This window comes from Ornithorhynchus anatinus, chromosome 13 (genome assembly GCF_004115215.2).
Source record: "Ornithorhynchus anatinus isolate Pmale09 chromosome 13, mOrnAna1.pri.v4, whole genome shotgun sequence".
Lineage (NCBI taxonomy): Eukaryota > Metazoa > Chordata > Mammalia > Monotremata > Ornithorhynchidae > Ornithorhynchus > Ornithorhynchus anatinus.
This window is the reverse complement of record NC_041740.1, coordinates 5700248-5718116: the sequence shown is the minus strand read 5'-3', so window position 1 is coordinate 5718116 and position 17869 is coordinate 5700248. Positions and strand designations below refer to the sequence as shown.

Sequence of the window (17869 nt, the reverse complement as noted above, 5' to 3'; positions counted from 1 at the left end):
ACATTGCCACTAGACTGTAAGCTCCTTGAGGCATCATGTGACTAACTTTATGATACTGCACTCTCCAAGGACTTGTCTTTTGGGTTTTTTTAATGCAACTCATTGACCATTTAACTATGTCACCGGCACCTACTAAGCATTTAGTTCAGTGCTTTGCATACAGTAAACATTCAATAAATACCACTGACTGATTGCTACTTTGAGGAGGGGCCCCTGTTGAACTGGTTGAGTGAACTAACGGGCTCTTGCTCTTTGAGAAAGGCCAACTGCATTCTGTCCAGTGAATCCATCAAATGAGAGACAATAGCTGGTGAGTTTGGCCAGTCATTTCATTTTGACTCCTGAGATCAAGATGATGTCTACCCACGAATGGGCACAAAAATCCTTTTGAATGTTCTGGACACCTTGCTCCCCAAAAGGCATCTCAGCACACACTGCCACTATTCATTCATTCAATAGTATTTATTGAGCGCTTACTATGTGCAGAGCACTGTACTAAGCGCTTGGGATGAACACGTCGGCAACAGATAGAGACAGTCCCTGCCGTTTGACGGGCTTACAGTCTAATGGGGGGAGACGGACAGACAAGAACAATGGCACTAAACAGCGTCGAGGGGAAGAACATCTCGTAAAAACAATGGCAACTAAATAGAATCAAGGCGATGTACAATTCATTAACAAAATAAATAGGGTAACGAAAATATATACAGTTGAGCGGACGAGTACAGTGCTGTGGGGATGGGAAGGGAGAGGTGGAGGAGCAGAGGGAAAAGGGGAAAATGAGGCTTAAGCTGCGGAGAGGTAAAGGGGGGATGGCAGAGGGGGTAGAGGGGGAAGAGGAGCTCAGTCTGGGAACGCCTCTTGGAGGAGGTGATTTTTAAGTAAGGTTTTGAAGAGGGAAAGAGAATCAGTTTGGCGGAGGTGAGGAGGGAGGGCGTTCCGGGACCGCGGGAGGACGTGACCCGGGGGTCGACGGCGGGATAGGCGAGACCGAGGGACGGCGAGGAGGTGGGCGGCAGAGGAGCGGAGCGTGCGGGGTGGGCAGTAGAAAGAGAGAAGGGAGGAGAGGTAGGAAGGGGCGAGGTGATGGAGAGCCTCGAAGCCTAGAGTGAGGAGTTTCTGTTTGGAGCGGAAGTCGATAGGCAACCACTGGAGTTGTTTAAGAAGGGGAGTGACATGCCCAGATCGTTTCTGCGGGAAGATGAGCCGGGCAGCGGAGTGAAGAATAGACCGGAGCGGGGCGAGAGAGGAGGAAGGGAGGTCAGAGAGAAGGCTGACACAGTAGTCTAGCCGGGATATAACGAGAGCCTGTAGCAGTAAGGTAGCCGTTTGGGTGGAGAGGAAAGGGCGGATCTTGGCGATATACTAGACTGTAGGCTCCTTGAGGACAGGGACCATGTTTACCAACTCTACTGTCCTGTACTCTCCCAAGTGCCTAGCAGAGTGCTCTGCACACACAGACTGTAAGCTCGTTGTGGGAAAGGAATGTGCCTGTTATATTGTATTCTGTACTCTCCCAAGTGCTTAATACAGTGCTCTGCACACAGTAAGCGCTCAATAAATCTGATTGGCATGGGAATGCTCAAAAAATACCATTAATTGATCAATATGTTTAGGTGTCTTTTCTCATAAAGAGGATTCTTCGTTAACACACAGGAAACAGACCCATAGGGCACTAGAGCCCAGTGTGGAGTGTTTAGGGGAATTAAAGCAGCGTGGGTCAGTGGAAAGAGCCCGGGCTAGGGAGTCAGAGGTCATGGCTTCGAATACCGACTCCGCTACTTGTCAGTTGTGTGGCTGTGGGCAGGTCACTTAACTTCTGTGTGCCTCAGTTACCTCATCTGTCAAATGGGGATTAAGACTGTGAGCCTCACGTGGGACAACCTGATGACCCTGTATCTACCGTAGCACTTAAAACAGTGCTCTGCACATAGTAAGCGCCTAACAAATACCAACATTATTATTATTATTCCGAGTGATTTGGGTTAACACCAACGTCGCCCCCTCGTGGCCACCTTGAAGAAATGGGCAAAGACAGGTCCTTGGTCACTACTACTACTACTAATAATAATAATGTTGGTATTTGTTAAGCGCTTACTATGTGCAGAGCACTGTTCTAAGCGCTGGGGTAAACACAGGGGAATCAGGTTGTCCCACGTGGGGCTCACAGTCTTAATCCCCATTTTACAGATGAGGGAACTGAGGCACAGAGAAGTGAAGTGACTTGCCCACAGTCACACAGCTGACAAGTGGCAGAGCTGGGATTCGAACTCATGAGCCCTGACTCCAAAGCTCGTGCTCTTTCCACTGCGCCACGCTGCTTCTCATACTACTGCTTACTACTACTAATGTTGGTATTGGTTAAGTGCTTATTATGTGCAGAGCACTGTTCTAAGCGCTGGGGTAGATACAGGGTAATCAGGTTGTCCCCTGTGAGGCTCACAGTTAATCCCCATTTTACAGATGAGGTAACGGAGGCACAGAGAAGTGAAGTGACTTGCCCACAGTCACACAACTGACAAGTGGCAGAGCCGGGGTAATAATAATGTTGGTATTTGTTAAGCGCTTACTATGGGCCGAGCACTGTTCTAAGCGCTGGGGTAGACACAGGGGAATCAGGTTGTCCCACGTGGGGCTCACAGTCTTAATCCCCATTTTACAGATGAGGTAACTGAGGCACAGAGAAGTTAAGTGACTTGCCCACAGTCACACAGCTGACAAGTGGCAGAGCCGGGGTTTGAACCCATGACCTCTGACTCCCAAGCCCGGGCTCTTTCCACTGAGCCACGCGCTGCTATTGATTATTGCCATCAGCATCATTTTAAACTGTGGCCCATCCCCACCTTACACATTTCCTCAGCAGTTCAGATGCCCTTGGTGAATATGGTGTGGGCAAGGGGGTGATTAGGTTTCTCTTAGCCCACATAACTGATAATAATGATAGTATTTGTTAAGCGCTTACTATGTGCCAAGCACTGTCCTAAACGCTGAGGTGGATACAAGGTCATCAGGTTGTCCCACGTGGGAGTCACAAACTTCATCCTCATTTTACAGCTGAGGGAACTGAGGCCCATAGAAGTTAAGTGACTTGCCCAAGGTCACACAGCTGACATGTGGTGGAGCCAGGAGTAGAACTCATGACCTCTGTCTCTCAAGCCCGGGCTCTTTCCACGATGAGTGAAATCGTGAACTGATGAGTGCTTCTCTCCTATCCTAACTGCCCCCATTCTCCCCAACCTCCAGATCCTTTGACCCAACCCTAAGGGAGCTGTTGGAGGGGGTTAAAAAGGCTTGACTTCTGAGTCACTGTTGCTACTATAGCTCCCTCCTTCACCACCACCCTTTTTCTCTCCTCGCCAGTCATATGATGAGATCTGTGATCTCGAAGAATATTAGAGATGGGAAAGGTCATATGGAACAATCCCCTGCCTTCAGACAGATAATAATAAGAATAATGATATTTGTTAAATGCTTACTATGGGCCAAGTGCTGTTGTAAGCACTGGAGCAGATACAAGGTGATTAGGTTGGCCCACTTGGCGCTCACAGTCTTAATCCCCATTCTAGAGATGAGGTAACTGAGGCACAGGGAAGTTAAGTGGCTTGCCCAAGGTCACGGAGTAGACAAGTGGCAGAGCAAGGATTAGAACCCATGTCCTCTTCCTCCAAGGCCTAAACCACCTAGGAGAGTTGGATAGCTCTTCTTCCTGAAAGATTTCCAGGGATGAGGATTTCACCCACCTCTTGGGGCACCTATGCCAAAAGTTTATCATGCTAACACTCGAGAAGTTATTTCCTATGTCCAACAGAAATTGACCATTTTTTTCTTGTTTAGGCCTCTTTGAAAATGGAGAACTTAGCAGCATTCTCCTGTCAGCTGTATGACTGTGGGCAAGTCACTTAACTTCTCTGGGCCTCAGTTACCTCATCTGTAAAATGGGGATTAACTGTGAGCCTCACGTGGGACAACTGATTACCCTGTATCTACCCCCCAGCACTTAGAACAGTGCTCTGCACATAGTAAGTGCTTAATAAATACCAACATTATTATAAAGCAACCAATCAGTGGTATTTAATGAGCACTTATTATTTGCATATCACTGTACTAAGCTAACTAAGAGTTAGCAGATATGTTCCCTGCCCATAATGACCTTACAGTCTAGAGGCAAGTAGTTCACTCCCTTCACCTTCCCTTTTCCAAGTTAATCCCAATTCCATTAACATTTTTTCTTAGGACCCATTTACCATCCTTTTCACTGTTTTTGTGACTCTTAGTTTCTTCACCCATTTTCTGCACCTGATGGAAAGAAAAAGGGCCTAGGAGTCAGTAGATCTTGATTCTTACCCCTGCTCTATCAGTGGCCTGCTATGGGACCAAAGGCAAATCACCTAAGGTTTCCTCATCTATACAATGGGGATGAAAAACCTAGTCTTACTCCCTCTTAAATTCCAAGTGGAACAAGGGCTGGGTCTGATATAAGTATCTTATATAATAATTGTGGTATTTAAGTGCTTACTATGTGCCAAACACTGAACTAAGTGCTGAGGTAAATGCAAGTAAATCTGGTTGGAAACAGTTGCTGTTCCACTTGAGGCTCACAGCTTAAGCAGGAGGGAGAATGGGAATTAATCCCTATTTTACAGACGAGGAAACTGTGGCCCAGAGGAGTTAAGTGACTTGCCCAAGGTAAAGTAAGCAGGCAAGTGACAAAGCGAGAATTAGAATCCAGGTGTTCTGATGCCCAGGCCTGTATACTTTCCGTTAGACCACACTACTTCTTAGCCGCTTGTATCTATCCCAGTTTTTAGCCCAGTGCTTCGACACAGTAAGCGCTCTTCGCCACTTGTCTGCTGTGTGACCTTGGGTAAGTCACTTCACTTCTCTGTGCCTCAGTTATCTGTAAAATGAGGATTAAGACTGAGCCCCAGGTGGGACAGGGACTGTGTCCAACCTGATTAGCTTTTATCTATCCCAGTGCTTAGAACAGCGCCTGACACATAGTAAGCTCTTAACAAAAACCATCATTATCATTGTGGTTATTATTATAAAGAGCATCTAGGGAATGTCCACAAGTAATGAGAGAAGCTGCTTGTGAGCCCTGATTAGGTTGGTGGTGAGTGAGCTGTGACCAGAGAGAAGCATTGGAGGGATGCACCAGGAGCTGCCCACTTGCCCCTAGGGGCCACTTTGAGGTGGACCAAGTAGCCATCCTTATTCCCCCTGGTCCCCAGCGTGGCCCTCTCCTTTGCCCCCACCTCCAGCTGAGTGTGTGCCCTGCCAATCTTTCGCCACCGCACTATTCCTCCCAGCTGGTTTTAATAAACTCTACACTCAAGTGGTTTAAACAAAGATTTCAGATTAACATTTAAATGAAGGCTGGACGAGAAGTCGGGAGACCTGGGTCACGGCTGTCCCACGCCGCTCCCTATTCTGTGACCCGGGGCAGAAATGGGAAATGATCCTGTCTTTCACACCTCCTCAGGGAATGACGGAGGGATTTTCAGGCGTGAATGGGTTAATGATTTCATTAACGGAGCACCCTCCCTTCCCCATCCCAACTGCTTTCACCTTTCTGATCCCGTTTCCTCTCCTCAAGATCAGAAATTCCAGGGCACAGATGAAGCAATTGTCAGAGGTCCCTATTAGTCCTGTATCTCTGAGATTGCACCCACCACTTTCATTCCTGAAGTCAGAGGAGAGATGATAGCTCATTTCTTCTTTTCTCTCAATCTCTCTCTCTCTCGCCCTCTTCCTCTTCTCCTCCACTCCCCCCCCCCCGCCCGCCCCCACCACCATGCCTTTAACTATGGCCCATCTCCTGGGCCATTGTGCTAGAAAAAAGTCTCAGATGGAAATAGTGTGGCCTAGTGGATAGAGCACAGGCCTGAACATCTGAAGACCTGGGTTCTAATTCCAACTCCACAACTTTTCTGGTGTGTGACCTTAGGCAAGTCACTTAACGCCTCTCTGCCTCAGTTTCCTCATCTGCAGAACAAGGGGATTCAACACCTGCTCTCCCTCTACCTTAGACTCTGAGCCCCAGGTGGCCCAGGGATTGTGTCCAAACTGATTGTTGCTCCTACTCCAGTGCTTAATATAGTGGTTGACATATAATAAGTGCTTAGCAAATATTATTATTGTTGTTGTTATTATTTTGGGAAAAGGCCAAGGAAAAAGCCCTAGCTAATTTGGGGGCTTTAAAGTCATTAGTCCAGGGTCAAGAAACAAAGAATTGCCAGGAGTGTATTTGGGAGGATGGGAGTAGTGGTATTTATTGGTACCCTCTGGGTGTTAGAGAAGCATGAGACTCATTTCATATTCACAAGGTATTTACACTCAAATGGGCTCACCCCAGTGCTCCACCACTTGCCTGCTGTGTGACCTTGGGCAAGTCACTTAACTTCTCTGTGCCTCAGTTACCTCATCTGTTAAAAAAAATGGGGATTAAGAGTGTAAATTAAACCCCATGTGGGATAGGGACTGTGTCTAACCTGATTAACCCAGTGCTCAGAGCAGTGCTTGACACATATTACGTGCTTAACAAATACCATAATAATAATTATTATTATTATTAGAAGCCACAGGGCCCCCTCCAAACTGGCTCCTACCTGCTCATCTTTCCACATCCTTCAGTCTCCTTCCCCTTGTAGCCAAATCCCCCCATTCACCCACTGTCTAGATCCCTTGCAGAAGCTCCAGGAAAATCTGGAAGTTTGGGGTTCTCCGAACAGACATTCCAGGAGAAGGAGGGCCTCTGGGGCTCCTTGGTATAAACTCATTGTGGATAGGGGATAAGTCTACCAACTCTGCTTTATTGTACTCTCCCAAAAGCATAGTACAGTGCTCTGCTCACAGAAAGCGCTCAATAAATACGATTGATTAATTGCTGCAGGATGGACGGACATCAGGAGAGAAACCGCAGTCATTCGATTACTCAGTGGTATTTATTGAGCACCTACTATGGGCAAGTCACTGCGCTAAGCACTGGGGAGCGTACAGTACTACCGAGTTGGAAGTCATGTTTCCTGCCCACAAGGAGCTTCAGTCTCGAGGATTCCATGGCTACCGAATGGCCACTGGGCTGCGGTTACAGAGAGAGCAGAATCGGGGAGGAAGGGGCAGGTCGAACTAGAGTCTGCTGAAGTTTTACACGAGGGCTTGGAAGCGAGCTCAGCCCTGGAGAGCTGGTCGTGATTCAGCCGGCACGTTTCGGGTGCTCTCTCCCCTCCCCTCCTTCTCCTTTGTCACCAGCGGGGTCTGTATCTCCTTCAGCTTGCAAGGCTCTGATGGACGAGATCGAGTATGACGTGATGAAGGCACGCCAGAAGAAGACGATGGTGGTTGGGTCGTTCCGAATCAACCCTGATGGGACGCAGCAGAGAAAAAAGGTAACCGGGAGATGATACGACAGCTCATAATTGCCGATCCGTGCAATTACCAGCCATTTAGCCAAACAGCAGTTGGTCTTAGTCTTCTAACCTTTTTCTTGTTCCGGGTATCAGTTTCTAAATTGCTTCTGGCTCCTTGGGGACCCAAAGTAATCTTTAAGCTTGGAAATGAAGTATTTCTTTTCAGAACCTAAAGTTGTGCCTCCAGCCTGTTTGAAGCCATTTCTGGACCATTGTTCTTGAGGAATGCAAGTAGCCCCTTGTGATTACTGGGCAGTGCAGGCAGGGGCCTATGCAAGGCTTGGCTAGACATTTCATCGGGTCACTGAGGTTTCCCCCACGGTGCTTTCTCAGGTGGAAGAGGGGTTTGATAGTGGATTTGCATAGCAAACAATGAAATAGAAAAATTCCCAGCTCTGAGAGATGCACCTGAGCCTGGGGATTCCACCCAGGGTCCGTCAAAAGGTTGGGAATTTGCTGCATCAATCAGTCAAGGGTATCCATTGAACACCTATTATGTATCAAGTACTGTACCATTATCATTATTATTACTATTGTATTGGTTAAGTGCTTATTATGTGTCTAGCACTGTTCTAAGCACTGGGGTACGTACACGTTAATCAGGTTGGACACAAGTCCCCGCCCTACTTGGGGGCTCACTGGCTAAGTGACTGTCATGAGTTCTGGAGAGAGTTCCCATAAGTTAGGTTGCTAGGTCTTGGGATGCTGGTCTGGAGAGTCCCTTCCTGAACCCTAGAGCAGATCTGAAGGACTCCAGAACCGCTCTAGACAATCAAATGGGGCACCCGGATGAGACGGAACTTTGGCCAGTTGAGATTTCTTACCCCCAGTCTAAATGTGAAGTCAGCCATAGAAGCTTAGCCTGTCCCCCTGCCTCCCAACATGGCCTAGTGGATAGAGTATGGACTTGGGAGTCAGAAGCTCATGGGTTCTAATCCTAGCTCTGCCATTTGTTTGCTATGTGACCTTGGGCAAATCACTTAACTTCTCCGAGCCTCAGTATCCTCATCTGTAAAATGGGGATTAAGACTGGGAGCCCTATGTGGGAAAGGGACTGTGTCCAACCCAGTCTCTTCTTGTATCTACTCCAGTGCTTAGAACAGTGCATGTCGCCTAATAAGCTCTTAACAAATACCATAATTATTATTATTATTATTAGGCCATGCTGGAAGGAGAACCAGCAGTTATTCCCGGACCAACAAATCCACAGGCCTATAGCCCAGGCCTCCCGTCTCCCGTGCAGCTGGCGGAATGTGCGTCCAGCTTGGTATTCACGGGAGGAACAAAAGACGCACATAGCTGCATACCAATGTGTGGGTGATTCTTGGGCAAACGTGTCACAGCCGCTGGATTTCTAGCAAGTGACTACAAACGTGGAAGAAGTTCTCTGCACCTCAGAGTTCTTGTTCTCCCAGGGTTGGCCTCCAATTCTCTCTTGTTTTGCAGATCTACCTGAAACTTTCATTTGTGTCCATCCCTGTGGCAGGAAAAATGGTGTCCCGAGTCCATGGGAAATTGAAATTTTTTTTCAAAGTCAGGAAAGGAGGGAAAGGGTTCTGTTTGGAGACTCCAGAACCCTGGGAGCAGACTCAGGTAGAGAGTCAGTCAGTCAATCATATTTATTGAGTGTTCACTGTATGCAGAGCATTGCATTAAGCTCTTGGGAGAGTACAGTGCAGCAATAATCATACACATTCCCTGCCCACCATGAGCTTATTATCTAGAGGGAGAGAATAATTTAGAGAGGAGCAAGCTATAGCTTCAATTGTGTCAGGTTCCCTTTAAATGCTCAGTGCATGTTTTATTCTCTGCATGGATGTCTCCTTTTCTCTAGGTCCCTGGCTGCCTTATGTATATATATGTGCACACACTTTTATTGCTTAGCTATCCTCATGCACAGCACTGCAGATGACATTAAAGAAGTTACTGACTATAAAAATTGGCACCCTGACCAGTCTTCCTTTCATTTCCTCATCTACCGCTGTTACCTCCTCAATACTTCGGGTTCCTCACGGAGGGGCCAGGGGCCACCCCCATGAATTCAGGACACTGAGGCACACGGGACACCATGAGTGTCATGCCAGGAGTCCTTTGCAATTTAATGATGTCACAGTATTAGTATTTATTGAATGCCCACTGGTGCAGTGCACTGTACTAGGCACTTGGGAAGTACAGAGTAAAAAAGTGACTTGTTTCTTACCCCAAAGGCATTTACCTTTTAATGGGGGAGAAAGACAAAAATATTTACAACCATAGTAGATAAAAAAAGAATGAACATATATGCAAGATAGTTCATAAGTGCTAGAATTGACCGACAGGCTCAAATGGCTTAGGGTGGAGGACAATCAATCAGGAAAGGCTTGATGGAGGAGGTGGGATTTCAGGAGGGTTTAAAATGTGGGAAGAGCTGTGGTCTGCCAGATTTCAAAAGGGGATCCTTTTTTGCCAAAATTTCAGCTTGTTCAGACTCTAATAATTTTCTGGATAAGAAGACGATTTGAGCCTTGGCTGATTCCATTTAAAAAGTGGATACAATTTTGGGGAAAGACAATGGGGCAGAAGTTGTTGGGATGAGGTTCCTAAAAATCTGGTCTCTGAGAGGTCAGACAGATATGCAACATAACAATGTATGAAACTTCAACATTTCAATAGCTCCAGTCTGTTTGCCCAGAGTTGCCAAACATTTTTATAATTTTCTCAGAAAGCCCCAAACCTCTATCTTAATTGATTCTTCCTCATTTCCTGCACATTGAGATTAAACATTCAAATATTCACGTTGACACTCTTCCTTCTATTTGTCCTGGGAATATGCTGAATACGAATGAGCCCCAACTCTTGATTTCCAGTTCCTTCTTCAGCCTACACAGTTGCCCTCCCTATTTTTTTTTGCCCACGGATTCTAATTTATTTCCTGATATTGGTGTCTAGCTCCTGTTGAATGATCATTCCCAGACCTTCAGAGAGCAACTGCTAGAGAAATGTTGGGCTGTTTGGATCCCAAATACTGTTTTGGGTGTGTGCTAGCCAAGTGGATTAAATAAGGTTTCTAAAGGTACGATAGGGTTCTCGCTCTGATAATGTTTCATCCCTCACGTAGTAGTATTAATTGTAATGGTATTTATTAAGCACTCACCCTGTGCGGAGCACTGTACTAGAAATGCTTAGGTGAGCATTGGTCACAGTTCCTGGCCTTTCAGCTCAATCTAAAAATCAGGTGGGGAAGCATTTGGAGACAGATACAGTAGGAAAGATGAAGGAATATAAATACAAAACTGCATAAGAGACAAAGTTCAGAGCAGCGTAGCCTAGTGGATAGGGCATGGTCCTGAGTGTCAGAAGGACCTGGATTCTAATCCTAGCTCTGCCATTTGTCTGCTCTGTGACCTTGGACAACTCACTTCACTTCTCTCTTCCTTAGTTCCCTCATCTGTAAAATGGAGATTGACTGTGAGCCCCATGTGGGACATGGACTGTGTCCAACCTGATTAACTTGTATCTACCTCAGCACTTAGTATAGTACCTGGCATATAGTAAGCACTTGACAAATACCCTATAAAAAAAAGTCCAACAAGTCTGGTGGAAAAGGAGACCAGCGGGAGGCACAGGGTACACTGGGTGTTAAATGGCCCTAGGTTTGGGTTCCAGTTAGGGTGTAACTTGGGCTCGAGCTGGCCAGAGCATGTTCCCAGGAACCTCAGGGCTTGCCATTTCAGTTAAAAACGAAAAGCCAAATCTCCAGTCTAGATTTGTTAATACTTGGAACCACACAGACACCTAACCCTCATGCACTACTGCAGCGATAGACTGAATGTGTGGCTAACTTAGGATCACCAGTGAAGTCATTACAAATCACAGATCTCTTCTGTGACCAAGCTAAACTCCAGCTCATGGTCGTGGGAGACCGGACACCTGGCCTTGCAATTCATCTTTTGGACGCTCCTTTCCAGAAGTGTCCAGAGAGGTCTACGCTGTCTTACGAACATTTTGAATAGCTAGTATCCATCAATCAATCATATTTATTGAGTGCTTACTGTGTGCAGAGCACTATACTAAGCCCCTGGGAGAGTACAATATAGCAGGCTTGGTAGACATGTTCCCTGCCCTCAAGGAACTTACAATCTAGAGATTGGCTTTTGATGTGAAGGGAGCTGAATTGAATCCTCAAGGATGTTCCCCATATCCCTTTTCCCAAACAGCTCCCTCCCAATTTCGCGGTCTTCCCATCAACCCCTCTGGCCCTGGAACAACCATTAGTTGGGTCAACTTTACCAAAGACTGGGGTGTCGTTCTTTGCGTCAACACCAGGGCTGGGGTCCACTTCTGCCCCCCCCCCCCCCCCCGGTGCAGGCCACAAAGCCCTGACTCCTGGGTAGGGGCCGGGGCCATGGGCTCTGGGACTTGAGCTGGACAGAGCGTTCTGTGCTCTGCTACTCTGGGGCCAGCAGAGGGACCTTTTCCCCAGGGTTATCCCCAAAGTTCATGCCCCAGTGTTCTCAACAAGGGGTTAAGCACTGCGACCGGCTGGTATTTAAGTTCCAGATGTCAGGGAATAAGAATTCATGGGGACCGCAGAGAAAGCGGTACAGCATCAGGAAGGAAAAAGATGCTTTGGAGATGCCTTTGACGATGCTAAAAGACCAGCATCTACAAGGTTTGTGCCTTGAAAGTGACATAAGGATGACAGACTTCACTTCCAAGTGTTCCTCTGCATAGGTAATTATGAAGCATGCATTTTTCTTTTAAAAACCTACCCACCTGTTTGTTTAGTGTAGTTAGGTTTAAAGGGCCTCCCAGTTGCATAATTCTTCAGAGATTAATTTTGAATAAAGTCAGTGGAAATTTGCTCTCATTCTCCTTTCTGGAGTGTGTGGATTAGGAAAATAAGCCAAGTGAGTAGTTTGGCAATAAATGACACAAACTTTTTCTGGTGTCCACACTTATGGGAGCTCTAAGGTCATTTCCTATAAATAGTTTAACTATTTGGGAATGTCTTGCTTGCTCCTCTCCCCGCACCCTCCAGTCCCCTATTTGAGAGCGAGGGTGTATCAGGTGTGGAGGACAGGGGTACTGCATCAAAATACATACTCATTCATCGGTTTCAATTTATTTCCACCCAGTGGGCTGTACACGGGCTTGCTTGATTCTCCGAAGTTGGTTACAAAAACATTGTAAACCTGGGCAATAGGAGAATTTTTAAGGAGAGCTTCCGGTTCCTGATTCATAAGTGAGCAAATGTGACTGCTCTATAGAAGGACATTCAGGATTTTGCGGGGAGAGGTCAGAGATTTGGATAGTCTTCTTGCTTTGATCAGGGAATCTGACCACTCAAGTGAGTATATGTGTAGAGAATGATTGCAGCTTTTTGTGTGGCTTATTACTTTTTCAATTTTAAATCAGGATAGAATTGGCTTCTCATATCCAGCATCTGAGAGTTTTGCAGGGTTTTTGTTTTTTTGAGGGTTTTTTGTGGCATTAATACTTCATTCCCTTCCAGGAAGGTAGGGTTACCTCATTCATTTCCTCAGCATATTTTCAGGCCATTTACCTTGGAAACAGTGCACCTGCAGAATATCTCAGAAGTGAAGCTCAGTTTCAGAAAACAGTAGTAGAGTCTCCTTGGAGGTTTTCCTATGCAAAATGAATATTCCAGTGAAATAATTCACGTTCTATGTAGCAGAAAAGGTTTTGCTAAATTGGTAAGCCCAGTTTCTGTCATTCATTCAGTTCAACTTTTATGGGTCATTTGTAGTCAGTCATCTTAACTCTAAAAACAATTTTAATCTAGGCTAAATGAAATTATATTTATCGGGATGGACTGACATTTTCACTTGTGGCATTTTCATTTGTTTCAACCTTCTGCTTAAAATTCGAGCTCCATAATCACTCCTTTTACTTAAAACTCAAGATGGGCTACAATCCTCGGTGCTGTCTGCTTGTTCTTCCTCACAGCCTTGTTCCTTTTGAGACTCTGAAATCTTTTCTGGCAGTTTAGGCTGTTGGGAGATAAATGATCATTTCTTAAGATCTTGAAGGAGCAGATGAAACTGAGCTGACCCCATCTCTGTTTTGCTAAGGGAGCTTGTGTTTTCAGGGATTTCTGACCAAGACTTTGCTTTTCTACATCTTCCTTTCTCCCAAATTATGGCATGCAGTTTCAAGTGTCATCCATTCAGCATGAAATCCTTACTGGTATTTCCTATTTGGTCTGTCGACCTGATTTGATTGTGTGAGGTTGATGGCAGCAAGATTCCCCCAGAGGGTCAGATGAGCAGCTCTTTAGAAACAGAGAGACAAATAAGGATTCACCCCCATCTCAGAAGACTGGCTGTGTCACATTCAGCACACCTCCAATTGACAAGAAAAATAGCGGTATCCTAAATTTGGTTGGTAGAGGATGAAAAAGAAGCTATTTTAATACATAAAAATTTGAAGACAAAATTATATATATAAAAAAACAAACCCTGATTTCCTTCCAGAGCAAACTGTTCCAGAACAAGCTGGGAAAATAACTGAACTCCAATGGATGTTTTTTTCCCAAATTTTATCTAGAAATCCAAAAATAAATGATGGCTATTTTGAACAGGTCCTGGCAAATCATTCCTCAAATTAATTTAGTTTCTGAGAAATATAACAAGGCCTTGATGGTGTGGTGGTGATAAAACACAGCATTTGAAGTATCAAACAGGAGATCCTGGGTTGAAAAAAATACTGAGAGCGTATTGAATTTTCATTTTCAAATTAAAATGTTCTGCATAAAAGGAGAATGTCTAAAATCCTCAATCTTATTACCTAGGAGATAAGTTGACCACAAGCTTTACTATAGGTAATCCCTTACAATGAGTCTCTAGGAGAACCCCTTGCAAATTGATATGAACCCACTAATATGCTTCCAGTTATATTTTAGCTACCTGTCTTTAGAGGCCAGGATGTGGTAACTCCCAGGTCTGTTTCATTTGGTTTGGAAGCTCTCCACTGGAACATCGCTGGATTTCAAGAAATCCTTTGCCAGACCAGCAAGTTCTGCCTCTTGCCAATTTTTGGGAAAGAACCCAAGAATCATGCCTCAGAGAAGGTGGAGAGGTGGGAATGAAACTGAGGGCATCTGAGAGAATTCCATTCTTTTTGCAGTCACAGCTTTCCATTTCTCATGGTGAGCCAACAGAGGGATACAAAGGAATGGACCATAAACAAGGCAAACTGAAATTTCAGCTAGACCAGCTATGCCAATGTTTTGTTTCAGTTTTTGATGGGCTAGGAATAGCTTTCCCTTAAAGTAAAAGCTACCATATTTACTCTGTATTGGGCAAGGGAGAAAAACCAATTTAATTCCTCAATAATGTACCTACTTTTAATCGCTTCCCTTTTCCAGTTGCTGCTTCATCCCTATTTTTTTAACTTGGATTTTTCCTCATTGATATCTCTTTCTCAACATGGGAAAGAAGAACTTTTGAAGAAAGAACTTTTGAACATGAGAAGAATTCCCATCAAGCCAGGTCACCCCATCACCTAGAATTCTCTGCTGTGCTGATTTTATATAATATATATTTATTTATTTCCTGGCAGAACTCTGTGTCTTGAAAGGAGTGATTGGTGAAGGGAAAGGGGGGATTCCCTTTGAGGTAAAGGGTCAGAGCTACATGTGATGATGAGGAAACTCTACCAGCATGAGAACTTATTATTAGGGTCGTCGGGAACTCGCTCCCTAGACAAACCTGAAAGCCACATTAATTTTTGCAGCCACCAAAGAGGCGTTGGTGGGAAGGGGAGGTTGAATTGAGAAAGTTTAAGACTTTAACAGGAGCTATCCTCCAGGCTATTCCTCACATCAGATAGAAATAATTAGGCTCTTTGGGCCTTCCGGTGCCCTTTGTCCTGAACTTTCTATAAACATAACCAGGGAAATGACCTCTCTGACAGTACTGGCTTTGCCCGGACCTTTACTGTCTAGGAACATCCAATACCCTCACCTCATGAAAATGTAGAGTCACAGGGTTTTCCTAGACTTTTTGGTTACTAATCAGTGTCCATGAGGCCTTCCGGCTGCCAGGCTGAGTCTCAGACTATGTAGGCAAATGCTTTTTCATTAAAGAAGCTGAGGGGGGCACTTTCTACATGAAACCCACGACCACAGATTTAACAGCGGCAGGGCCCCAAAGGCTGGATTTTTCTGGGGCTTCTGAGTAATACCGAATAGCCAGAGCTTGAAGGGCTGCATACAAAAGTGTGTCAATTGGCCACCTCCTTTCCCTGGGGAGTCAGGCTACTGTGCCCACTTGAAATGAGTGATGTTATTAATGGACCAGGATTTCTACAGCACTTTTCTTCTGGAGAGCAGAAAGTGCTTCAGCAAGTGTTTCATTTTCCCTAACATCAGTCCTGGGAGGTAGGGAAGGATAGGTCTGTTTGTTTCTAGATGGGGAAACTGAGAACGTACATGAGGTAGAATGTAGGTCACCGGACTCTGAGCCCCAATCCATTAGTTCCTCCTTCCCGTTCCAAGCCAACAAGGTTAGTAACCTCGGTCTTGGTCAGCCAGGGGGGGTCAGACAATGGTATTTATTGAGCTCTTACTATGTGCAGAACACCGTACTAAGCACTTGGGAAAGTATAATATAACAGAGTTGGTAGACACATTCCCTGCCCCCATCAGGCTTACAGTGTGGAGAAGGAGACATGCATTAAGATAAAAAAATAATTTCTAGATATGGGATGTCACTGGTGTGTCCTGATTAGCAATTCTTCCCCTCAAGTGACCTTCTCACTGCCCCTTGTTATCACCGCTTCTCTACCCAACTCCTGCTCATGCCCCTCCTTCTCCCTTCAAAACCACCAGCCAACAAGTCTCCCTGCCTTCAAAGCCCTCCTGAAATCCAATCTCCTCCAGGGAGCCTTTTCCATTTAGTTTTATTCTTCTCCCCAGGTCAAATCAGTCCAACTGTGGTCTCAGTCCTAAAAACTTGTGAACCTACTAATTAGCCTAACTCTACTGAATCAGAGATAATGGATATTTGTGAAGTGCTTACTGTGTTCCAAGCTTTGGTTTAAATGAGTGCTTTATTGTGTGCAAAGCACTTGAGAGAGTATAATATAACAATAAAGATACATTCCCTGCCCACAATCAACTGGTACCTGGGGTGGATATATTTATTCTCTTGCTCCTCTCCTCTGTAAAGTATTTTGGATCTCTCTTCCCCTCTAGATAATAAATTCCTTGAGGGCAGGGATTGTGTCTGTGTCATTTTCCTCTGTTGCAATCTCCCAAAGCACAATGCTGTGCACACAGTTGGTACTCAATCAGTGCTACTGATTGCTCAATTTTTTTCCGAGGCCTGAGGTCTCTTGGTTTAAGAAGCTCCCACATGGGAGGATCATGAATACTATATCCCAGCTAAAGCTTCTTCCTTCCTCTGGGCCAGGCTGAGGCTTGTGCAGGCTTCTAAAAACTGGGTTCATTCATTCATTCAATAGTATTTATTGAGTGCTTACTATGTGCAGAGCACTGTACTAAGCACTTGGAATGTACAAATCGGTAACAGATAGAGACAGTCCCTGCCCTTTGACGGGCTTACAGTCTAATGGGGGAGACAGATAAGAACAGTGGCAATAAATAGAATCAAGGGGAAGAACGTCTCATTAAAACAATAGCAAATAAGGGTTCTGAGATGCAGTATGGCTTAATGGAACTGACAAGGGCTTGAGAGTCAAATGACGTGGGTTCCCAGGTCTGCCACTTTGCTGTGTGACCCTGGCCAAGTCACTTCACTTCTCTGTGCCTCAGTTACCTCATCTGTAAAATAGGGATTAAGACTGTGAGTCCCACATGGGAGAACCTGATTACCTTGTAACTACCCCAGCACTTAAAACTATCATTATTATTATTACTATAAGAGGATGGGATGGAGACAAGCAGCACATTGTGAATATCCTACCATGAGGTCCAGCAATTATGTGGGCTGTGTGCGTGTGTGTGTGTGTGTGTGTGTGTATGTATGACTGATGCCAATTCCTGGGTTTCATTAGTCTTTTCAAGAGTAAACTTTACTGAAGCTCAGTTTATGCAAGAAGAGGTTTATACACAAAGAGACTTCAAAGTGGGTCTTTACTTAGAACATTTGGGACAGCTGTCCCCAGGAACGATATGGTGGGAAATAGCATGAGATGCAGCGTGGCTTGGTGAAAACAGCAGGGCCCTCGGTGTCAGGGGACCTAAATTCTAATCCCCACTTTGTTACTTGCCTGCTGTGAATCCTTGGAGAAGTCACTTAACTTCTCTTTGCCCCAATTTGCTCATCTGTAAAATGGGGATTAAATACCTGTTCTCCCTGCTATTTAGACTGTGAGCTCTATATGGGATGGGGACTGTGTCCAACCTGCTTATCTGGTATCTACCCCATGTTTAATGCAGTTCTTGCATATAGACACTTGTTAAATACCACAAATTATTATTAGTATTATGCCAA

At 45.2% G+C, this 17869-nt stretch overlaps 1 protein-coding gene across 5 annotated transcripts in view; it reads left to right on the top strand.

Moving 5' to 3' along the window:
- CNPY1 (canopy FGF signaling regulator 1) overlaps window positions 1-17869 on the top strand; it is a 57302-nt gene that overhangs the window by 19775 nt on the left and 19658 nt on the right. For all 5 annotated transcript variants that reach the window (XM_029077368.2, XM_007667858.3, XM_007667859.4 and 2 more), the window contains one exon: window positions 7273-7388. In XM_029077368.2, the coding sequence (XP_028933201.1) occupies window positions 7273-7388 (116 nt within the window). The remainder of the gene's footprint in view (window positions 1-7272; window positions 7389-17869) is intronic.